This window comes from Boleophthalmus pectinirostris, unplaced genomic scaffold, assembly GCF_026225935.1.
Source record: "Boleophthalmus pectinirostris isolate CB_2022bp ecotype Guang Dong unplaced genomic scaffold, ASM2622593v1 HiC_scaffold_10, whole genome shotgun sequence".
NCBI classification, from domain to species: Eukaryota; Metazoa; Chordata; class Actinopteri; order Gobiiformes; family Gobiidae; genus Boleophthalmus; species Boleophthalmus pectinirostris.
In genome coordinates, this window is record NW_026570971.1 from 14968726 (window position 1) to 14993966 (window position 25241).

The following is a 25241-nucleotide window of genomic DNA, read 5'->3' on the forward strand; positions in this document are numbered from 1 at the left end:
AGTCGAAGAGGAACTTTCCAGACTCGGAGTTTTTACCCGGACCGCATTTAGTGAAACGAACATCCGGAAGTAGATGTAAACAGGCTACTGCTCTCGCTCGCTTTCCTGAAGTTTTTGCTTATGTGCCAGAAAAAATGGACGACCAAGGATGTCCCAGGTGCAAAACAACCAAGTACAGAAACCCGTCTCTGAAGCTGATGGTGAACGTCTGCGGACACACGCTGTGAGTTACTCCCGCGCTGCCGAGCCTCACTGACAAACAGGCTTCTCATGGTTACATTCATCCTTGTAACGCGTTCAATGATTAATCTGAGCTAATGCAGAAATATTTATGCTGATTAATGAATACATGTTTCCTTTCTTGTATTAATTACGATGGTAAAAGCCAGAACCCTTGCGCGTCCCTCAGATAAGGCTCTTTTCTCAGATCTGGAGTCAGATCCAGTTTGGTTCGTGACCATGATCATGTTCAGCCCACTGGTACTGACTGATCGCATCAAATTAGATCCAGCTGGAACTTAAAGGTGAACTACTGTATGTACCGTTTATGGTGGAGGATCAGCCAGAATATTCCGCAATATGGCATCACATTTGGCTGTCCACAACAGGCGGTGACAAAACAAGACTGTGTCCGTTTAAAAGTAAGACAGATGAGATAAATGACACGCTATGGATCATTTCAGGCAGAGCTATAACATCTCCATAGAAAAGAAAAGCAGGTGGTGAACCCTACCTTGCAAAGATAAAGTAAAATACACTGTTACCAGTGTTATATTAAATCTATTGCTTCATTGCAGTTCCATATTCATAATAGTGAACTATCATAGAACCTCAACCACAATTTTTACAGGCATTGCCATAATGTCACTGTAATACTGTTATCAGAATATTTCCTGAAAAATATTGAGCTATGCATTATTTTCATGCCATTCCATCCCCACCTAGTTAAAGAGGTAATTGTGTTTTTTGTGAGTTTAGTTGTTGTGAATATGGGTGAATGCAATACTTGTTAAGTTTAAAACAATGTTGAAGTCTTTTGTTGAGAGATTTCTCAGACATGTTTAGAGCAGCTTCACATCAGCATTATTTGTGTGTAAACTATAGCTGCACCCTGAGTCTGAGCTGGTAAGGTTTATGGTGCAAACAGGTGAGTGAACTGTCCATGGTTGTGCTCAGAGATTGGGCAGACGCTGCTCCTTTCCCCTCCCCTCACTGTGGGAGCTGCTGACAGCTGCAGATGGGACTGATACAGTGGGACAGGTGAGAGAGGCACACCCTGAGCTCCGACTTGGGACAGAAGCTTTGTTTGTCATGTTGAGAGTACACTTCACAAGAAAGACAACCAGTCACCTCCCTGCCTCTTAGGGCCTCTGTTCTTTGCTCTGTAGTTGCACAGGATTTCTCCAATGGAGAGTGTTGTGTGGTCCATTTATGGGGCAAGGGGCAAGCTACGCCCCGTGCCTTGTCCTGTCCTGATGAATGGGTTCTTTGTGGGCCTGTGGAAACAAGCTGGATCCCCCTGTCTACCTCCATATGGCAGAGCTCTGCTGCTCCTGCCTCGGGGCACTGCGAACATCTGCCTCCTGCAGATCCTCCTGCTCCACCAACTGGACACCACACTGTAGATCAGATTGAACTGAAGTTGGAGGAAAAGACATTTTAAGTGTAACTGTAAATTCAGGCTCTTCTTAATGGAATGTTTTGAGATGTTTTACTGACTGTGACCCTTATCTGAGATGTTTGCATAAACAAACAAAATGCCTAGCTCTGCACATTTAACTTTACAAAGCTTTCTGAATTCTGCTGATGACATGAAATAACCTGTATGGTGACACTTTTGAAAGGTGCTTGACTTTTGAAAGGTGCTGTATTCAGTTGGACTGATATCCAGACTGAAATCGTAAAAGTGTGTATTCTTGGCAGGCCAGGCAAATATTCAGTGCTATTTTAATCTAATAGTTGTTCTGTCTAAAACACAATAAGACCTAAAGCCAGTGTTTTCTCCTGTGGTAGATGGTAGTGGCTGATACTTAGCAGCATGAAGGATCTTCTCTGGAAATAAAGCTCTCCCTGTGTAAATGTTTCCTCAAGCCAGGCCCATCAGGGTGCTCCAGGAGCACTGTGATGGGTAAACGCACCTGTATACTGGACAGCTGATTGATGGCTGTGCTTAGGGCTTACTAATCCTATGGCAATTTATTTTGCCAGTAGTAATGTGTTTCATGAATGTAATGAATGTTGGAAAAAAAACATTATGAGCATGTTCTTCTCATGTAAATTATCACTGCTGAAATAAATCCCATTAGTAGAATTTGACTTCTGTGCCAATCAGCTATTCATTCTCTGTTCTTAATTCAGTCCAAGTGTGAGTGATTTTTTTGGGAATATCCTGGTGGCAATATTCATACAATTTAGGGCAGATTATAGGCAGATTATAAAATAGTATTTGCTTTACACGCAGACATTATGGTTAAAATGTGCCTTTAAATGTCATGATTGGGGTTCAAGTATGGCATGACATGTAAAATTAACACGAAAAGTGAAGATATATCACTTTATACCCTTATTTGAAACTTGAATCTGCAGGATTGTCTGTTTCTTTTTTACTAAGATCTTACTGTAGCCTTTATTATAGATTATGCTTAATATTCTAATTTTGCATATCCTGAGATTTTATACAATTCATGTGTCTATTCATTCTAAAATTTTAATCTATTCTTTCAGTCTGTAAAAGATCTAAGCATTGTGCTTTTTCTTTACCTTGGCCGTGTTCCTAAATCATTATGAATACTATGTTGAGTTAAAAAAAACAGGGAGGACACAGACACTGTTCTGATGTGGTGTCAGACTAATTTCCTTCTGTCTGAGAGCGGCAGCAGCATAATCGACATTCCAATCATAACCCCAACCCTCTCTGAGCACTCAGCCCATTAGCACCCACGGCGTCCTCCGCTCCTTCAGGCACTATACTCTGCTCCCTGCACTGAAATGAGCTTTAGCTGCTCGAGGTGCCGGCAGACATTCACCTGAAACCCTTGTGTTTGTCTGCAGATGTGAGAACTGTGTGGAGATGCTGTTTGTGCGGGGATCAGGGAACTGTGTGCAATGTGACACGCCCCTGAGGAAAAGCAACTTCCGTGTGCAGCTCTTCGAGGACCCCACGGTGGACAAAGAGGTGGAGATCCGCAAAAAAGTGCTGAAGATGTACGTGTGAGGGCGGTGGGTGGGGTCAGTTTATGTGTGATCCTGCGCCTCCTCCCTCTTCTTAAGCCACCTTTGTCTTTCTCATTACTGTGTTTGTTTTGTAGACAATGAGTCTCCCCGGGGGGGCTCAAATGGGAAGGCTCTTTCCCTGCCAGGTTTTTACTCCTCAGCCCCTCCCCGCCTGTCTCTCATCTGCTCTTTAATAGCTCCTTAATTGACATCTAATGTGTGTCTGTTAGGCTGTAGGCAGACATGCTGTTATAAAATGGTTGATTTAATGGGGGTTATTAATGTCTGTATTTTTTCCCTTATGATTTTCATGTTGTTCTGTCCTCACAGATATAACAAAAGAGATTTTGACTTTCCCAGCCTGCGAGAATATAATGATTATCTGGAGCAAATAGAGGATATAGGTAAGAGCTCCAAAGTTTCACACATGAAAGTTGCCAAAACAGCTCCCAATACCACAGCTAATTTCCAGGCTCCTATCACTCCTATCTCATTTGTGCATTACTCTCGCTATTGTCGCTGTTTTTGGGATATAGATGTTCTGGAGCTGTAGCACATGTGGAAACAATCCTGGTTTTGAGCTGATCATTTTGAAACAAGGAAAGCTATGCTTTCTACATTGTGTACATAATTTATTTTGTCTTTGTCAGTGTTCAACCTGACAAATAATATTGATGTGGAGAACACCAAACAGAGGATGGAGCAGTACCAGAAGGAGAACAGAGATATCATCCAGAGGAATAAAGCCAAGCTGGTGAGTACAAACTGCAGCAGAGGGCAATCTGTGTAACTGTAAGTCAGTTTTCACAACAGCATGTCTCCACAGACTCGAGAGCAGGAGGAGCTGGAGGAGCTGCTGCTCCTGGAACAACAGGGCAATGAGCAGCGCAGACTGGAGGCTTTGCAGGAGGAGCAGAGGCAGCTCCAAGCCAAGAGGAAGAACAAGCAGGCTCTGCTGGATGAGCTGGTGAGCATACACACATATACACGCCCACACACACACACACACACACACACACACACCTACACACCTACACACGCGCACACACGCGCACACACACACACACACACACACACACTCATAAGATACCTGCACAGGCGACAGGTGTCATGAGGAGAGTGGCTGTATTCCCTTGCCTCACTGTTCATTAAGAGCTTATTACAGCTCATTGTGTTGCTGCCCCATTGTCCTTACTCTAATTTCAGAGCCCTTTGGCACTATTGTGTTGAGCCGTGGTCTTTAGTAATAATTGTTCCTGGGGAGTGGGCTGCAGAAGGCATCAGAAACAGAGGCTAAAGCTTGTGTTTGTTTGTTTAAAGCACAGGGCTGTTGACTGTAGCCCTCCAGGGGGGCTCCCATGAGCTCTGTCATCTGTAGCCCCCTGTGGCTCCAAAACACATCTAACTGTGGCCATCTTTTTCACATGCTAACTCTTGAAAATCACTCTCATTATTTAAAAAAATATACTGAACTAGAAACTGAAATTTAATTATTCTATAAATGTATTATAAAGGATAATGCTGCCACTGGATCAAGTAAATTCTATTGTGTTCATACTTTTAATTTGACATGGTTAAATAAAATGGTACTATTGTGGCCGTGCTTTCCACTTGTCAACTGTGTCCTAGACGTGTCCAAACTCTTCAGTTGTCTGAACTGGCAGCTGTCCAAACAGCTGACCTTGAGTTTAGTGTCAGTGAAGACACTGTGGGTTAGCTTTTTCATTCAAATGTGCTGTGTGGCCAGTGCCTTCAAATGACATTAGTAAAGTGCCAACATGGAAAGTGAGTCTTTTCTATGTGTCCAGGAACAGTCTCAGCTTCCTGCCACCATCTTACTGGCCCAGCACAAGGCCCGCGCTGCCCAACTGGAGACAGAGATCGAGCACCAGAAGCAGAGTGTCAAACCTGCCAGTTTGTTCTCCACTGGGATCCAACAGGTAAGGTCCCAAAATTGTGACCTATATTCAGCTTCAAACATGCCCACAACTTGTACATGCTGTAAAGGGGCTGCACTTTCTTTGAACAATACTTCTACAGATATGATGCTGCAATTACAACTTAAGGGTACATTTAGTATACTGCATTACAAAATGAGGGCTTGCAAACTAAAAGTAGTCACAGTGATGAGCTGCACATCTCAACTGCTGTTCTATGATTATGAACAAGTACTTGATAAAAAAAGACTCCTTATTTTAAGTCACTAAACATTTTGTTTCACATCAACAAATAAAGCATCAAGTTTCTAATCAGCTGTCTGTCAACCGTCTTTCCATTTAATAGCTGTTTCAGTAAATCCATTCAAAGATTGGTAATGTGATGCACAGTAAAACAAACATAGATAGGTCATTCTTGAACACTTGTTTATTGATGTGGAAATAGTTGAAATCTGTTGAGTGAAGTAGTTTGGCTTGACAGACAATGGCCGTATTTGTCTGATTGCACATTTTCCCCAGTGCAGAAAGCCAATGCTCTATTTTTCAAAACCATAACTCTAGTAGATCTTATAGCCAGGAATGATGTTAGATTATAGGCATGTATACAATCTACATGTCAATACATGGAGTGATACATTAGTTTTATTTTTATATTAAACAAATGTAGATTTCAGAAAGATTTCGATTTGTGGTAACATTGTTGCTTCAGACACTTCTCAAACAGAAAACAACTAGTCATTCTGTTTTAATCGTTCTTCGTTTATTACCTCACAATATCTTTGATGCCAGTTTGCAGAGAAAGGTTGTTCAATACTGAAGCTTCTGTGCAGATGTCTAAGGCAGATGTGGCGGATGGAAAGCAGTATTAGTTTGTGGTGGGACTGAAGTCGCTGATGCAGAGGAACGCTGTGATGGTGTTGGCCCTCCATGTATTCCTCCATGTATTCCTTCATTGACTGGTTGCAGATCTGGGAAAGCTGTGGTGCTGCTGGGGAATGGTGGCTCTGGATTTTCCTCAGTCCAGACTCTTCCAGGCTCTAGAACAGTTGTTTGAGTTGGTGAGGTTTCCGACAGAGCAGCACATTCCTGGAGATTGTTGGAATGAATCTGCCGAGTTGTGGTCTCTTGGTCATGATTTTTTTTGTTTTGTTTTTCTTCTTCCTTTTAGTTTTTTCTTTGCCTGATTTAGACGTTGCAAAGCGTGGCACAATTCTTCTAACTGATTGAAGCTGTTTACAGGTACCTGTTTCTTTTACATTTTTGATAAAATAATAAAATAATGGAAACATGCTCTAGGTTACATTGTTCTGCATTAAAATACTAGGGACAGTTTGTCATAAACAGAGGGTATTACCTGGACACTGGACCAGATCTGAGCCAGGATGTGAGTGAGGTGTGCCTAAACTGCTAATAAGATAAGATTATTAAAAAACAAAGAAACAAACTAAAAAACAAACAAACAAGAAGACTGCTCATTAAAATCTATTAATGCACTGAACATCCAACAGGCATAACACAGACATATTTGCTGTTTAATCTTTTTAAGTTCTTCAAGTGCCTGATGTAACACACAAGTTGTAGTCAGGCATTTCGATAAATTTAATAAAACTATTGATAAATTAACGGTTTTCAAACAAACTTATACACTGAGTACTAAAGAACAGATGACATTACAGTTTAGTAAAAATGTAGTGAGTTGGTGGACTTGCAGTGTGTTTTACTGAGCCATTAAGAAAGTTGTCTTGTTCTCTGGACAAATGTGGAAGGATTTTAATAGTGACAGTGATGAATGGACATGTGCTGATGCTTGACCTCTGTGGATCTGCTGTTGATGAGTGAGTCCTCCCCTGCAGCCCCTCTGCTGGCAGCTGCTTCACCCTGGGGCCAAGGTAAGCCTTGCACAGGGCTATTACAAATAGGCCTGTTTTCAGTCGGTGGGCGCAGGGGTGGCACTGGTGTCACAGTTTCTCAATGCCTGAGTCTTTAAATACAGCTGACCTCATAGTGTGTCGTGTGGTGTCAGGTTGTTTACTGAATATGTTAGGATCTCCACACTGGTGCTGGGACGACTGTCCATGGCGCTGATAAAAGGGAGCTAGCCTGAGGAGGTTTACTGATCCTAAAGGAAAGTGGTCTTTTCCAGGTGTGATGTGAAGTGGGATGGGCCTGGTCTTGCCCCAGGAATGGTCTGAAATCATTTACTAATCCTTCACTTTGTAGATGCTGTGCTGAATGAAGCCATATACACATGAGTGCAGGCATAGACATAGACGAGCACAGTGCACTGGGCACACACTTTATTCTTTTGAAGAATAAAGTGTGTTTTTCAAAAAGACATCCGTGCAAATGAAAAGGCTCTCTGAGCCAAGGCTTTATGTTCACTGTTCAAACAGACTGTTCTACACAGGAACAGCCAGATACAGCACAGAGTTATTTGAGTTTTATTATTTGGATTAAAGACTTTTTTTTGATGTTGTGTGAGACTTACTGATATTAATGTTATCTTCAAACTTCTGGATAGGTTGAACAGAGAGCAGTGGTGCTGAGGGTCAGTCCTTGTTTACAGGCGGCAGAGCAGCTGACATACCTGACGAGGCTGCTGTGGTCTAATGTAGGCACTCGCACACATAAACAAAGTCCAACTCGTCGGCCACATGGGGGTGGAAAATGTTCATCTAAACATAGAAAATAAGCTTCATTAAATGGGGTTCTCCTTGGCTCCATTGCCTGGTAGGCTCAGACTATGGTATTTAAGCACCACTGAAAACATATGTGATGAGGATGTTTGCTCAGGCAGGTTTGGCTCAGGTAAATTGCCCTCCACAGTATGACCTTAGCTCACTTAAACACTCGTCAGAGCAGGCACGGCTCTGTGTTACTCTACTATGCACCGCAGACTGGCCAAACCTGTTCTGCCTACGTGCCTTCTTACCCCCAGTCCACAGTATTCTTTTATCTAGTGAATGAAAAAGAGAAAGCACACTTTACACTTAGCTAAAGATGGGCTGAATGAATAGTCTGTGTGAGTTTTCAGACCTACAGGAACACTGCTGGCCTCCCTGGCTCAAGGAGAGGGTCATTTAAGGGGTGGATTGTGAGACCTGATTGGCACTAGCACATGTGGCATTCACACCTATGCCCCTGCCCAGTCTGGCTCTGGCTGTCCCAGGCAGTGACGCCCAGCCCAGAGGAAGGAGGACTTTTCAGCCTTAGAGGCTTTGTGCAGGGCAGCTGCTGCTGGTCCTGGCGTTATATTTAAACCTGTGAGGCAGGGGGTGGGCACTCGCTTTTACACTTGCTACTTGGTGCTCTCAGCCTGTATGCGGTTCAAAGCCTTTTATCCTCACAGAAGCCCAGGCTGCACTAGTACAGAGGGAGAATGCTCTAGTCCAAGCACTGCCCTCTAAACCCTATAGGTTGGACATATGCTGTGTGTCTGATGGTGCTGATGGTGGCTTCCACAGGACCTTGGTGTGTACTGCTGAATTGCTTTGATGAAGGACACCAAAGCACGGAGTCTTGTGTTTGTGTGAATCAAGTATGTGGTTCACAGTCCATCCTGAAACCTCTATATTATACACTCGCATGTCCTGTAGGTTATCACTGTAATATTTATGCGTGAGTGAGAGACCAATTTCAGACAGCACCTCTCATCTGAAGAAGGTGTCATGACCATGTGCCTTTTCTGTTTGATTATTCAAAATTCACTAGCCCTTGCTTTCACGATTAACTAGTTAATCAATTGACTATACAAGTAACAATATAATTGTAACTTTGTAAGAAGTAAAAAAAAAAAGGATGCTTTTATAAACAAAAAAGTCATTTACAGTAAACTTACTCCAAAATGTGCTGTTTTTGTCACAGTTTATTGTTTGTTTATTTTGATCCTCATTAACATCTACAGTGTAGTGCTTCAGCTCCTCCTCCTGGGATCACTTTAAAATCAGAAAGATTTCATCAAGTTGTTCACATAATAGAGGAATGTTGATATAGTATTCTGGCATGCGTGTAAATGTAGTATGACATTTGATTATGGTGTTAAAAATAATGAATTGTAAAATTGTGATAACAATAATCGAAATTGATATTGTGACATTGCTAGTAGTCACTATTTAGTGGTGCAAGTACCCTAAAACTTGTACTACAGGTTTTTGCCATTTCCTTGTCTGTGTGGCAGTATGTAAAGAGGGTCTCAGGGGCTACATTCACATGTCAGTGAGGTCTTGTCATTCTGTTAATAATAGTACAGATGAAAGCAGGAGTGATGCTGTTGTCTGTGCTGGGGGCTCCTTAATGTGAGAAGCAGATGTTTGTATTGGCTCAGCAGAAGCACGCTCCCTGTTTTTCACAGAGGAGTTTTACGGACAGGGAGAATGGGTGTGAAGTAAACCTATCAGACAAGCAATGCACTTGACCCTGGCAAGACCATCCCACAATGCAGTGTTAAGTAATTAAGAGTCTTTATTACAGTATATTTTAAAAATAGTGTTTATCTTAAACAAATTGTCAGCAGAAGTGAACAAACTTACAGCAGCTCCATGCTCTATTTTCATGGCAAAGTAGTTCATCCACTTCACTGTGGCTCAACCTTTGATTTACATTTCATCTCAATATTACAGGTTTGCCTTAATTGCTGTGAGTTTGACCCGCATTGACTTTTAAGGGAAACTGTGTGCAAAAGACAAGGTGCTGCTGCTGCTAACCAACAGCTTATTGTGCATTTCAATAAAGTTATACTCTGTGGTACAGGTAAGAATGAATGTTTGTTGCTCAGAATGGTCCATGGAAATGTGATGTCATTATGCTTTGTTTCTATACAGACATGAGCAGACCAGAGAGCTGGTTCAGACTAAACCACTCTGTCTCTGTGTGTGGTTAGGTTCATAATAAAATCTATTGGACAATAGCTGAATTTCTTTCTGGTTTTGTGTCAGCTCTTTTGTTTCGACTGCTCTAAACTCTGTGTTGGAACAAGCACTGACCATTTTGTATGATTGTGTTGTCTTTCTTTAGAACCAGACAGTGTCTCTTCAGCCTGTGCCCAGGATTGAAGAAGTGCTGTACCAGTACAGGCCCCTGAAGGTGGACACGTATGGACCGCCTGTCCCTGAGCTGGAGCAGCTGGGAAGACTGGGGTATGTGTACAGAATCACACTGCATACTATCCAGAGAACATTTACTTTTATTCATAAACTGCAATTAATACTTTCCAATGCTGGAATAAATAGAAGAACAGAGAGATGATTTTCTTCATTGTCCCTGACAGTTGTATACAGTGTGATTTATTTCAACTGGGATCAAACTGAGGCTGAGGTACTTGCCACAGCTCCCACAGATGCATGAACAGGAGATAGCTTAGTGTTGCTTTTTTGTTATTTTTGATTCAAGCTGAAGGTAAGCAGGAAATAATAATTATTTCTCATCCTTACAATTTTGTATATGTATGCATATACAGTATATACATATGCTTATAATGATATTAGTATATTATAGTTTGACAGGTCTATTTAAATTCAGGTGTGTTATATTTATATATTTATATATTATAGTACCAAATACAGTATTAATTTTATGCGTTCCTCCCTGCTGTGCAGCAGAAATACACCATGCAATACATTGGTTTCATTCTGTCTCTTATTTGATAGACATTACCGTTTCACACAGTTGGTTCAGTTATGCGCTGTGTGTTGTATGTTGTAACATAAAATGATCACTAGCCCCGTTACACTGGTAGCACTGCTGCATCTTTCACTGATCTCCACTCCATTGGACATGCTGCTGTTATTGGGCGAGAGAAACACTGAGCCCCTGGTCACTGTGGGAGACCTTGTTGACTTTGCCTGCCTGAGATTGTGACCTTCATTTAGCTGAGAGCAGTCTGCTTCAGCAGAAAGTCGGCATGCTTAGCAAGAGGATTTTCCACCTTTTATTAAACCATATTTATGAGATTTAAAGGAAATGGACTGTGTGTCACCAGTTGTATTTGCCCAGTTAATATACATGTAAGTTCCTAATTCAAGTGTAAACATCTTGCACAGGGCAGAGGTAGTTTTAGTACAATTCCTGGCACTTATTTACATGATGTATTCTGTGAAGTGCTGAGGTCCTGCTTCTTCTGGAGTGATCAATATGCAGATGAAACACATCTCACAGTTTTTGCTGTGTGTGGGACTCTGAGAGGCGCACGTTTAGGGACAGGGTGTGACTGGGGGCACACAGTGTCAGCAGTTCAGTGTCCACTAAGACCTTGCTCCACCATAAAGATAAATGAGCAACGGCAGTCCCTCAGGTGTATGCCACAGTGACACATCCAGGTATGCATAGACAAACCACAACTCCCAGGATGCAGTGCTCTGGTAAGTAAAGCAAGCAGTATTGCTGACTCTTTTGTGTAGTCAGCTCTTTGTGTGATTCAGCTAAGTTTGGCGTTGTGTGCTAACGCAGATACATTCCGTGCCCCTGACAGTGTCCCCTAAACCTGGAATACATTTCCAGTTCCCCTCACGCACACTCAGCCCGGTTATTGCAGTCCCAGTGTTTGGACGTGCTGTAGTCTGTGATGTGGTCAGTGCTCCAAGGGGAGGGGGGGCAGACAGTCGGCTCTGGGACCACTGAGGCATTATACTGAGAAGTGTGAGTGGATGAGTGTGCATGAGCTGAGCGCCTGTGACGGGCACCAGAGCATTTCAGATCAGATGGAGGCGACGGCACTGCCCATTTCTTCTGGACACAAAAAGCAGTGTGCAGCCTTCTGACTGCACTCCACGCAAGCCAGTCTACTCTTTTCTATTCTCCTTTACCTCCATGTGTCAAGTTGTCCTTGCCCATTGGGCCGAGAAATAGGGGTACATCCAGGCTTTTAAGTTTGCAGGACCCAAAAAATGCAAACGAACTTCTATTAAAAACAGCTGCAGAGGGCCCCCAAAAGAAATTGTTCAGATTTCAGCATAGCCTTTGCTTCCTTTGCATAGACTGACAGTTTTCACGTCAGGGATAGGTGTATGAGATCGGCCCCAGAGGAGGGAACTTCTATGAGATCTTTGTAACTGTCTCAAATTCAGAACAAACACTCAAATAGGAATACAAAAACTCTATTCCACACAGCTCATGTCTGTTTGGGTTCCTGCTGCACACTATAAAACATCTTCTAAACAAAAACAATCAGAAGTAAATATTTCAAGCACAAACAAAACCATATGAATCTGCAGTAGTAGCTCCTGTATAACTCAAACCAAGATGACTTTTGTCTCCCAGAAACATCCTCTTAGGCCCATACAAGGAAAACAAATAACGTCTGATTCATACCTTATTTCCACAAAATACTGCTTTCTCCATGAATAGTTTAAACCACAGAGTCTGTAGGTGATGAAAGGCTGTCCAGGAACCCGGACAAGAACAAATCACAGAGATGGGGGTGTGGGGGTGCATAGGGGAAAGAGAAATGGACTGCATACCATTCAAAAATCCAACTCAAACCTCAAGTGCTGACAATGAGAGCTTGCCAGAACAGTTGTTTGTGTTGGCACAGGTTGCCCTGAAATGAGGCCATTTCTTTGACAGAGGCTGGTTTACAGGCTTTGCCAAATGCCAGTGTCTATAATATTTAGAAGTTTTTGCTTCCTCCCCCACTCTACACTGCATTCTATAATTGGTGGAAAATGTTTTTTTCAGCTGTAAGCGCTTGTCAGGCATTGGTTCTATTGGATGGGGCAGAGGGAGCAGCTGGGTGTATGGTGTTTAGTCTGGAGCTCTTCTCTGGGGATGGACCTCTCTGCACAGGAAGTACCTCCACAGAAAGAAAGCACCAACTGGAGTCTGCTAGTGATCTGCAGTCAACTATATTTAAATGAGTTGTAACATTCAGTTATGAAATCTATTTTCGGACGTGTGGGCCTTAAGTTTGGGACTACCCGAAATGTGTCTAGTTCATTATTGGACAATTGAGACCAATTGATCTAGCGTGTGCATGTTTTTTGGATGACGACAGCAAGCCAAAGTATCAAAGTAAGTAATACTGGTTGGACTATGGTGTATGTCTCTTTACTAGGGCTGCCACGAAAGATTGGATCCATGAAATTGAGTCAAGATGTTGACATCATATTAAATTAATTGTGAATTAGTTTACAGTTTTAGTCCCATTTTTTTTATTTTACATTTTTTCTCTAATTGTAGTACTTTATGGATCTGCTGTTTCTCTATAGGTGTAACTCACCAGTACTTAACCCACAAACAGTTCCTTCCTTTTCAGACGCAAGTGATTAAGTTGAACCATTTTCCTACATTCATGTCCTCTAGTATCACTGAACAAGAATGGGAAAAAGACTCGGTGAGAATTTAAATTCTACACCCGTGGAGAATTTTTAAGTGCTATACTTCACAGAGGTTCCTGCCTTTGGGCCTTGTTAAATCAGCTATAGGCAGATTGTGCTTTAACACAAGTTAAGTAAACGAACACAAATCTTAGCGTAAATATATACGTATATATTTTTAGAGGTGTATAAAATGTAAAGCCCAACTTTGCTTCTGAGTCACTTGACTCTCAGCAGGGTGAATTCTCTACTGACAGGGCTGTCAAACCCACAGGTCAAGAAAAGTGAGAGAGGCTGAGAGGAGAGAGCCCATGCAGGTCAGGGTCAGAGGAGCAGGAGGTGGTCAAACTGCATACAGACAGCAGCAGAGTGATAGCACCTTCGAGAGGCTGTGCTCAGGCCTCCACACTCTCACTGGAGCTTTGAAGCCGGAGTTACGAGCTTTAGAGAGCACGACCTCGTGTGATCTCTTCTGCAGCACCACTCTTTTGATCAGGGAACTGTTATAAATGGTCTCAACACACATATCTTTGTGTTCACATTTGGCATATTTAGATTGAGCTAGTGATTGTTATAGTCTTGTTTTTCAACTACAAATGGCAAATAAACTTACTTAATTTTACTTCTTGCATCACTTGAACCTAGCATTAACAGAATTCAAAATGCTCCGAACTGTAGCTCATCATGAGGCTTGCGTTCTCTGTAGGTCAGGACTGGAGGCAGGTCAGCCGCCACAGATTGACTATTTGCATTTAACCAAAAGAGTTCATGTCATCTAAAAGTGTGCAGGCTTCAGTCTGATGATTTGACTGGCAAATCCTCTTGTGTCTACAAAGTGTCTTCACTGGCAGCCCACAGCGTAGCTCTGATTCCCCTCTACTGTAAGTGCGCACTTCTTACAGCAGTGGATCAGAAAGAGAGTAGAGCACGGCCATTGTCTGGTCCTCCCCCACCCAGCCCATTATCCTTCTGTCTCTGTAAACACGCCATTAACAGACAGAGCTATGGAGGCAGCATCACTATTGTTTTTCCCTCCCATAGATCTGAGCAAATATTGATCTTCTCTTGAAGTATGACTCAAAATACTCAGCGCAGCCACTGACTGGAGCTTTTTACATGTGGGAGATCCACAGCACACAGGGACTGCACGTAAAGCTGTCAGTTTGACCTGTTTGTTTCCTGCTTTGATAGTTTATTTTCATGAGACTAGACTGCATCAGGCCTCTGGTTTGTTGGTGGCACAGGGTCAGCACAGCTCTGGGGATGTCCTGTACTATTTTAACCCAGGTGTGTTGGTGTGAAGTGGGAGTGTAGAATTGCATGGTGGCGGTACTCCTCAGAAGTGAACACATCCAGACACACAGAAAGTGTCTGTGCTCTTGCCCCTGGGGCAGCGGCCTCTCTGTGCACCCGGGGATTAGCAGGCTCATTTTCTTCTCTTAGTAGCTGCGGAAAGCAAACAAGCTCTTGTCATGTAGCTGCGTGGACCTGCCGCCTCATGGTAAGAAGCTCGCCCTCACTACTTTGGATGAATTTGGTTTCAAAAAAGTAAATTTCTGTTCTAACTACTGATGTTTTTGTGCACCACTGAACAATGAGAACATTGTCAGGAGGAACTTTGTCCAGGGCCTATACTTGCTGTGCTTATGCAGTTTGTTTCTTTGGCCTTTTCCCAGCTCGGTGTCTAATTGAAATCCTCTGGAGATGGTCCTGTAACTGATACCTGTGAAGCCCTGTCCCCTCCCCTGGCTGCTCTATTCTCACAGCGTGTCATAAATGTGTGGTGGCTCTGTTCTTTGGGCGTGCCTAGTGGACATTTACTGAGCTGCATCTGTCCTGTCTTTGTTTACCGGTCCATTTGGTGAACGCTGATACTAGCCTCACTCATTGTGCCCCACATCAGGCTGCTCTCTGCTCCTCTTCTGGGAGCTGATCAAATAGCAGCAGCTCAGGTGGCTTCAGTGTGCTCTGCTCTGTGTGAGCAGTCAGTCAGCCTCTGCTGCCCCCATAAGGTGAAATGTCTGCACTGCACAAGCAAAAGGTGAACTCATAAACACACCATGTGGAAGAGCTCCAGTGTTTCACAGGATCACATCAGGACAGTGTGGTAAGAACAGAATGTTTTTGTATGGGTACTGGAGTTACCTCTTATTTATTGTTGGAAAAAAAGGAGAAGAACCTAAAATTGTGATATGCACAAGCAAGAGATTACTAAGAGGAAATAGCATAAATAGGTTTACTTTTGCTTCAGTCATCTGAGGTTAAAAAGATGATGTAACTAAATGTAAAAAATGTAAGTCATACAATTACTGCCTATAAATTATTAATATCAAGATTAGATTTTTGTGGTAGGTGCCGGTGAGCCCAGCAGCAGATGAGGGGTGACAGGTGAAGAGTGCACTCACACGTGACACAATAGACAGCATTACAGGAGCGTCACAAGCCTCTGACCATATTTCACAAATCCTCATTGAGAATCTGTTTGGCTCATGTTCCCTGCAGCAGCTCTGAGGCACTCTGATAGGCCCTGCCAGTGCCATGATGCTGTAGAATAGACAGTGCTGTGGTCTCAGAGGAAGCAGTGTGACCTTTGACCTGTGCTGATGAGGCTGTTCTGTTGACAGATATAGTATACCTGTGAGAGTCAGGCTTGTCTGCAGGGGCCTGTCCTCACTGAAGCTCAGCCCGCCGCACCAAAGCCAGTGGGAAAATTCTCTCTTTCTCTGCGGGACTGAAGCAGCATTCAGTCAAATAAACCAATGATGAATGGCTTGTTTTTAGTGTTTATAGACTTTTTTTCTTGTACCCTGGATTGTCTGTACTGCTCCTTCAAAATAGGGCAGCACGACTTTGGAAACAATTCTATTCTGCTCAAGTATTTTAATTATGATTTACGATATGAGCATTAACATAAACATTTACATTATAGTAATACAACCCCCCCAGAAATTTCAGAACATGTTTATAGTAGTCTAAACTTAGACTTAGACAAACTTTATTGATCCACAAGGGAAATTACTTGGACACAGTAGCTCACACATCACAATATATGATAATAATAAAGAAAAAAAGTAATAAATTGAATATAAATTGTAATAATAAATTCTAAATAAGTAGCAAAAATGGCAAGAGGCAAATAAGGCGTAATTATACAAAATGTATGTAAAAGTAAAAATAAAGTAGAAATAAGTAATGAAAAAATCTCAGCTATATACTACAAACTTCAGGTATATGGAGGACATACTATTACCTAAATAACTGTCCCATACCCATTGAGCAGCATTACTTTCATATTACTAATGGAGAGTCTAAAAAACACATAAAGCAATGTTTATGTGTTGAGCAAATTATCCCGGGGGCAGATTGAATGGGTGGTGGAGGCGGTTCTGTGTGTAACCGGAGCCCACGCAGGAATGTGGGGGTGTTGTTGACGAGCGAGTGGGTTTGGGGCAGTGTGGGTAGGACTGGTGATTAGGACGGAACAGCTGAGTCCTGACCCCTGTATAATGACAAATCATCTGACAGGTGTGTGGTTCGTCACCCTCAGCCCCCATCATTCCCAGGCCCGGAGTCCCTCTGGTGGAGCCCGGTGCTAAAGGAAGACTTCCGGACACTCATTGGGATACAGCAGCTTGGGCCTGGATTTCTGAATTATGGAGCACGTGTAGTCTACCCCTGTCAGCTGCATTGGCAAAAACACACCAGGCGTTAGTGAAATGCTTGGGGCTTTTGTTAAAGCTGTACTGTGTAACTTTTCTGGTGGAGGGTCCGCTACATGCTTCTCTTCATGAAGATGTTCTTGCTATCTTGGGCTTTGTTCTCATAGAGCACAGACTTCACTTTTCAACTTTTCCCAGCCTTTTCCCGATCCATTTGAAGCCGACACAACTTGTCTGGACACGAAGCTCTGGTTTTCCCCTTGTCAGCCCAAAGACAGCCCCACAGTCAGTCCCTCATGTCCACACACTGATGTAATGTGAATGTGGAGAGGAGAAAGTGTCTGTTTTTTTCACAGTGATGCTTTCAGGGGCAGACAAGAAAAAAGTGTTTTGACATTTATCAGCATACATTATACGTAAGGCCAAGCCAATAATATGATTCACATCTGCAACTGCTAGTGTAGCTCAGTTTGAAATGTGTATAATAAATGCCAATCAAGTTCAGCAAGATGTGTTTATATGGATACAGAACACAGTGATTTTCTGTGTCCTGAAATTTACTCAAATTTCCATAATTATAATTATAGTAATTAATAATAATAAAAAAATTATGTAGTTAAATGTCAGCCAACTGTCTCCACTTTAGGCCCTCGAGCAGAGAAAGGCGCATCTTTTCTACTGGAGGTTAGCACTTGTAATAGACAGTACGCTAACTGTGTACACCTCCTGCCTTTAGCTGTACCTGAGCATCCCACTGTGGGATGAGAAACTCAGCTCTAACAAAAGCTATTCTTCTGTCTACTCTTTTGGAAAGCCCCTGTCATATTCCCCAGAGACGAACACTGTCACACTGTCATTCATGTGTTCATGACCCGCACCCCCCTCAGCTACATAATGGGCCCGTCCAGAGTGACCCATATTTACCCAATAATACCCAGCTTTGAAAAGGCCTGGATCAAGTGTCGGCTAATGCTCCGGTGGGGCCGGGGGAGTGAAAGATGTTACCGACTCGAGCGGCTTGGGTTTCAGGCACTGAACAAAGCAGAGGGAGGAGGTGATGGGGAGAGAGTGCTAACAGCAGCCACAACTCCTTGGTTAAACTAGACTAAATGTGTGCTTCTAGTAGTTTTAGTTATGTGGAGTACTGAGGTGTATTGTTCACACAAACATAATGACCTATGAGTAAAAGTAATGTATACTGTAGTGTAATCAGTAGAACTGAACATATTCAATAAATGTTCTTGAAAATACTATTAATAATAATATTATGGTGTGTAACACATTTAATTTGATACAATAAATTTTGCTTTATATATGGATACACTAGTAATAAATATTCTTACTACCTTAGTTTATTATTTAATATATTTATTTTATGCTTTATTAGATTTGTCAGATTTATGAATTTTTTACTACTTGTTACCACTTTTTAATTTGGGTTTAGTTAACAAAGTGTCTTGCTCTTTGCTCTATATTTTCCTGAATGATATGGACAGTCAGTGTCGCATGTGTTGTGTATTTTGCTGTTTGGCTTTTGTCTCTCCTTTTTGAATTCTGTGACAGCGGTGCATCTGTAGTGTTGGTTGGTTTTTGTTGCCTTCATTGTCTCTAGATCTTTCTGTACAGTGTATTCAGGGCTAGACATTCGTTTTTCATCAAATAAATGTAGTTAAAAAAGTATTTAAAAACATATGGTGTGATCCTCACACAGTAAATGACCTCAGATTATTACAGCTGTCCAGCTTTTTTCAATTAGTTTCTGCTTAGAACAAAAACACACACAATAAAGTACTTATTTTATATAGCTTTTTATTATGGGCCATTTATTGTAACTATACACTTTCAAAAGCAGGCAGGTGACCAAAAAATGTCAGATTTATTGTTTTTCCTTGTGCGCTTGTTTCTTCTCAAAATGGACTTACAGGAAGACAAACCAGCAGAAGTAATGGAGCATGACTATACTAACCACTGTGTTAGGTGAGCACAGGCCAGACAGAGAAGTGGCTCTACAATGATGATGATACCCAAAGGTGATTTCAGCTCACACACCACGCCTCCCACCCCCACGCTCCTCTGGGGCAGGCAGGTATAAGGTTACACAGGCCTCTCAGCTTTCTTGGAAGGAATGACCACATGAGTAGCTTGGGGATTAGATTAGCAGGAAGAGCAGACTTAGCCAGGCTGTAAATAGCCCACTTTTTTCACCATTAAAAAGGCACAGTACAATATAATCAATAGGCAGCACTCATCTGCAGCAGGAAGCCATCTGAGGAGGCCTGTGAAGTGCTCTGAAGGACGGGGCTATGCAGCGCACCCTAATGAAGTTAATATTAATCACTGGCTTATGCTTAAACTGCTGTTGGTGCACAGTGGGTTTTCTGTGTCAAATACCTCATTGCTTTCTCAACCGCAACACTTTCCTTCTTCTACAACCTTTTATTTTCCCAGATATTTTGGATATTTTCATTGGTTGTCTCATTGCCAGAGCAGTGGTCTCTGTATTTTTGCCTTGTGTCTCTTGGGCCTCCCACAGGGCTAGGGTTACTGTGGTGCAGCCCTCCTCTCTCTTTCACTTTGAAGTTTCACAGCACTTGAGAGAGTTAGAGCCTTCTGTTAGCTGGGTCTTCAATCGACCACAGACTCAGTGGTAAACAAATGTGTTATCGCTGAGGTTTCTTGTTTAACATATTGTTTAATTTTTCAATGTACACTGCTTTGCTTGTGCTCATAAGGGTACTTTCCATCTTTCATATTCTGTGATTGTTTTTCCTGAAACAGTTTTATACAAATAAACCAAAATGGCCAAGAATTTGGGAGAAAATATATATGTTGTGATTAGAGTTGCGGTTTTAAAATTCAGTTCACACTGTACATTTGAAGTCTATACAGATGTTAAATACAAGTTTTTAACGATGTAAAGAAAATGAGTATTTTATTTACACAATCTAATAACTGTGGCTATGGATTTTCTAATTGCAAATTGACTGATGACATTTTTATTTGTAAATTGTATTCTATTAAACTCTTGCCAATAAAGATTCTTCTGAAAACATTAGTTATAGAGAATATTTAACTTTTAGTTTTGAGGGCCTCAAGAAAAAACAGAAAATACTGTGGCCTCTTCCCATATATATGCTGATAATCTGTAGTAAAAGGCCTTCACACTGAACCAGGTCTGACATGTTTGTGGTATGGCAAGCCCTTCAGAGGAGGGCGTCCATCAGAACTGTGCAGACATGAATTAGCAGCTCCAATGTTTTTCTGTCTGTGACTCAAAGTAAAAATAAACAGTTTTGTCTTTGCTTAAGAATCTGAAGAGAGGCTTTGGCAGCACACATCTGTAAGCACTTAAACTAAAGGACACCAACAACACTTTAATAGAGCTGCAATGGTGGGGCTTTTCGACATAAGGTGTTCCACTGTTCTGCGCTCCGTCTGTCGCAGCTGATGTGCTCTGAGGCCAGAGCAGAGCCAGAGAAAACAGAGCTGGGGTAGATTTAGAGGGGAATGAACTTGGACTCACATTACTCTGAGGAAGTTCAGTGGGCGGTGGCTCTCACTGCACTCCCTCCTGTGTAGCAGACAGCTGACTGACCAGAGCTCTGTTTTGCAGGTATCTGAACCATGTGCGCGGCGCTCAGCCCCAGGACACAGCCGGAGGGTACACCACAGCGCTAGCATGTCACCGGGCCATCCAGGATGCCTTCAGTGGGCTATTTTTTCTATAGACCATAGAGACCTGCTCAGGATCTGACCTGGGCACAAATAGGACTCCTATCTGAAAAGGTGATATTTAAAGTAACGCAACTCAGTTTTTTGAGTTACTGTATGTACAAAATGTTTTTAATACAAATAAATTTCTTGTGAAAAGAATTACTATGCTATTGCAATTACTATGAATTACTATTACTATGTCTCTAAGGATGTTAACTGATTATTATTCAATTACTCTAATTCTTGCTCAATCAAAGGAGAGTGTGACACAAGTGTGCTCCAAGTACTCTTTAGTTTTCCTACAAACTACTACTGTGTATTCAGGAAGAATATAGAATCTTTGAGCAGTATGGCTCTTTGATATACGCTCACACCCAAACAGCAGACATGATTTTCAATGACCTTATAATTTTGTTGGGCTGAAATCTTAATCGTAAGCTTTATTTTATAATCATGTTGATTTAATAAAAAAAAATATATATATATTTCAAGGTGTGACAAGGTCCAAATCTCTATGGAAGCAACTCATATCCCTTTCCATTGTGCACTGTTCGAGGGATGGACATGGGCATATAAAAGTGTGACATGTTCCAGTTTCCCAGTATAACTTTAAATGGCAGTATACTGTAGCTACTACATGATTTAAATTTGAAATTTTCAGCCAAACTTTACTGTCTGACAATTATATAATTAAATTAAACACTTTGCTGGGGTAAAAATTTACATTTTAAAAGTATTTTTAATCAGTTATCCACAGATATCCAAAGATTAATCATTTTTCTCAACAATCGTCTCAATATCACTTAATGAATAAAAGTCAAAATTTGCCTGTTGACTTTCATATAAAGCAATCCTGTTGTTAGTATATACTGTATCTTATACCATTTATTAATGAGTAATACATTAACCTGAAGTATGGAGCTTACACGGTAGATGTGAAAGCCGTTTTGGTCACCGGTTTGGCAATTCCGTTCACAAAATTAAAAATGACATTTGAACAGTGACCTGAGTTATTTGAGAAATGCCAAAAAAAGCAGATGATTTTTATAAATTTTTACCACCTCTAACGAGGTGTCACTTAAGTAAATGGTTTAATGAACAGATGATTAACCTGTAATTTGCTCAGGAACATCCACAATATCCAAATGTAAAAAAAACATCAGTTTTTGTTTTTAAAAAAAGGCATTCAGAATCCAGTGCCATTATGTTGTTTGAGCAGCCTCTTCACATTTCTGTTTCTTTGTAGCTGGTTCATTTGCACACTCTGAAATAAGAACTACATATTACATTGAATTTTAGTAATATTTGTAAAGGACTTACAGCTGTATCCTCCTTACCTGTGAGTGTGGGCTCGCTGTTGTATAGGACCTGTTTGGGAATACTGAAACTCACACACATCATGTCTTTGTTTGGTGCCACGTTCCGCACAAAATGCACTGAGCTCCTGTTTTCCAGTGAGAATCCAACAGCCTCAGAAGCCCTCTGCGTGACGTCCCGGGCTGGGTCGTCATCTTTAGAGAAGCCGTAGCAATGCACTGTGGGCAGCTGTGAGTCACTAGGGGGCTCGTGCTGCAGCAGAACTCTGAAAGCATCGAGGAAGTCTATAGCCAGAGCAGGCAGGTTCATCACTACATGTATAGCCACCTTCTGCTTCAGCAGTGCAGGCAGCTCCTGTCGCAAAGGGCCCTGGATGAACGCACGACCGTCCAGGTTAAATGTTCTCACTCTGTTCTCCACTTTGTTGAGTTTACAGTTATGCTCTAGCCATCTGTAGGACTCAGGATTTAGATCATTAGCCAAAACATTGGCACCACAGCGAGCAGCTGGAATGGCAAAGGGTCCCACGCCAGCGAACACATCAAACACGGTGTCTCCTGGTTTCACCTGCTGCACGATCCGCTGGTGTTCAGTGCTCAGCCGAGGGTTCCAATAAACCCGCGAAAAGTCAAACTCATATGTGACACCATTCTCTTTCACCTATAGCAAGTAATGTTGATAATGTAATACACTTTATTTACAATGACCCATCACATGACTCTGACCTACTTTTGCCACCATGTTCTCCTCTCCAGCCAGCACCTCCATCTTGAAGTTTCTGTAAGTGGAATCTATGGTGTTTGTTTTATTGACCACACAGGTCACCCCTGGGTTTTTATCCATAATGACTTGACCTGCAAGACAAAATTATTCAACTTACAATACAAAGTCACTGAGATGTTTATTAGGTAGGTTGGAACTGAGATGTAGGATTTTTAATGAACAGTAACCTAAAAAGAAGATGGCTTGTGCTAAGTGTAAGCCTCACCGATGAGGTTCCTGTAGGGCAGCTGGTGCTCCCTCAGGTTCATGTGTGCGATGTGACCCACTCTGCTGAAGCCTGAGGTCACGTCCTGTCCCAGGGGCAGCACTGCCTCCAGCACCTCTTCACTCTTCAGGTTCTCATAGCCCAGAGTCAGCTGGTAGTCCTGCAGCTCCAGGGGAACAGAGAAGGACCGGAGCGCCTCTTCCTCTGCCCCACTGAAGCTGCTGGGAGAGGACACTTTGTGAGGGTCCAAAAGGACCAAACGACAGTCACTGTTCCCCTCTCTGTCTGGCACCACACGGGACAAACCAGGCCGCTGGATAATTACATTCTTCAGGCTCTTCACCACTTTATTTAGAACTTTCACAGGCACCCGGAGAGCTTGGACGGTAATGTTCCGTGTGAAAACCTCTCTGTTGAGACTGGTCATACCCCGCACCTCTGGAGGAGGGCTGTACAATTTCAGGTCATCTTTGGGATCCATCCAGGCGAAGCACACAGCGTTTCGGTGTGTTTGTGAAGACTTTAAGGCTCTAAAAAGCGATCTGCGAACACAAATCACTGCAGTTAAACCGAAATGTCATTTAGGAACTCATCAACATGGATCTGTCTCTAATTCAGGCACACATGACCGTATTTCAGGGCCATAGACAGTTCATGTTCAGGGCTCACCTCAACATCCTCCACGCGCAGGCATGCTGGCTCCTACGTCATCAACCAGGGACGAGCGCGCACGTTCTGGTTTTGATTGGTCAGCCTCTTCTGTGACGTTTCGAGGCGACAAAATAAACAAGTTTGTGACATGGATCTATAATAGTTTGACGACTTGTGACAGCAACAACTGAAAAAGTTGTCGAGAGATTAGATAATGATAAAAGCGTGATAAAGGTATGGGATCATAGAAGAGCTGTGTTTTGGTGCGGAGGAGGAGCTGTGGGTTTGTCTCTGTGCGGTTTGTGCTCCGAGCTGCTCACATCGACTATGAGTGACACCAGAGGAAACCAGGAGGAAAATGAAGTTATACCTTTACTCACAAACGTAAGTCCTGCTTGTGATCATTCAACAGTGTTTGTAAAGTGTAAAATAATATTGTCATGTAATGTGCTTATTTATTTCTCCTAAGTTCCTCTCATTCCTCTTTCCCCTGGATTTGATCATGTCAGCAGTTTGTATAACTCATACTCAGCTTCTTTCTGCTGTTACTCTAGTGCATTTAGGAAAATGCTGATATGAATTAAGTTTTATATTTTATATCTAATTTGCAACAATATGTTAAATATGTATAAATACGGTTTGACTACAATTATGATTAGTATTCTTAGCACCCTTGGACATACATTACGTAATGTAGACCTATATGACCATCACATGGCTCATATTTACTGATCTTTGTTCAGGAAGAAATGTGATTTATATAGCCATTCGTTTAAAACCAGTTTAAAGTTTAGTTTAAAACCAGTGCCATTTGTTTCTTGGGGCATTACAGAAATTGTAAGTCAATCCAGGAGCAGAGTCAGGTAAGGTCAGATCCCGGGCTGTAGCAAAGGGGCCATTCTGACCAGGATATTTCCTATTTGAGAGGTCATGCTGTCTAGGCAGGTCCCCTGTGCCTGAGCCTAGGCAGCTGTCCCACTGTTAGCAGCTCATATCCATGTCCATCTACTCTCAATCTCTGACATACCACTCATTTGCAGACTGGACAGTAAAACCTCACTGTTGAGTGACTTTGTCCTCTTGTGGAAGCGAGTTGATTGGGACTTGATTGTTTTGATCTTCTGTGTAGGGCATGGGCAGCCGGAGTAGAGGAGCCTCCTTTGCTTCTTCGGTTTTTAACCTGATGAATGCCATCATGGGCAGTGGCATTCTGGGCCTGGCTTATGCAATGGCCAATACAGGCATTGTTGGATTTTGGTGAGTGAAGTGTTGAGCCACTGACAGCTTCACAAAACTTATTTTTTATTTTTTGCCTAATGTCCTCTGACGTTTTATGCTCCACAGTTTACTTCTGATGTTAGTGTCTGCCCTGGCAGCCTACTCAGTCCACCTCCTCCTAAAGCTTTGTGACCAAACAGGTGATCTTCACTATTACTCTTCTATCATTTACAGT

General features: G+C 42.2%; 3 protein-coding genes across 4 annotated transcripts in view; 2 read left to right on the forward strand and 1 right to left on the reverse strand.

The window, feature by feature from the left end:
* Positions 1–56: 56 nt before the first annotated feature.
* mnat1 (MNAT1 component of CDK activating kinase) lies at positions 57–20991 on the forward strand. The gene is made up of 8 exons (XM_020919660.2): positions 57–223; positions 3052–3204; positions 3544–3617; positions 3864–3967; positions 4040–4180; positions 5022–5153; positions 10164–10285; positions 20732–20991. The coding sequence occupies exons 1-8, from the start codon at positions 135–137 to the stop codon at positions 20844–20846; spliced, it is 930 nt and encodes a 309-aa protein (XP_020775319.1). The 5' UTR covers positions 57–134; the 3' UTR covers positions 20847–20991.
* An 879-nt stretch (positions 20992–21870) lies between these two features.
* trmt5 (tRNA methyltransferase 5) lies at positions 21871–23878 on the reverse strand. Of its 2 annotated transcripts, none has more exons than XM_020919523.2 (5): positions 23807–23878; positions 23138–23679; positions 22879–23003; positions 22170–22809; positions 21871–22096 (listed from the first exon to the last, which is right to left on the reverse strand). In XM_020919523.2, exons 1-5 carry the CDS (start codon positions 23812–23814, stop codon positions 22035–22037), a joined length of 1377 nt encoding a protein of 458 aa, XP_020775182.1. In that variant the 5' UTR covers positions 23815–23878; the 3' UTR covers positions 21871–22034. The 2 variants fall into 2 exon arrangements, with proteins under 2 accessions (XP_020775182.1, XP_055012027.1); XM_055156052.1 differs by having other exon boundaries at positions 21871–22108.
* Positions 23879–23882: 4 nt separating this feature from the next.
* The window catches only part of slc38a6 (solute carrier family 38 member 6), an 8540-nt gene continuing 7181 nt past the window's right edge, over positions 23883–25241 (forward strand). Inside the window, exons 1-3 of the mRNA XM_020919675.2 lie at positions 23883–24172; positions 24918–25045; positions 25133–25206. Coding sequence (XP_020775334.2) covers positions 24116–24172; positions 24918–25045; positions 25133–25206 — 259 coding nt within the window. The 5' untranslated portion in view covers positions 23883–24115. The remainder of the gene's footprint in view (positions 24173–24917; positions 25046–25132; positions 25207–25241) is intronic.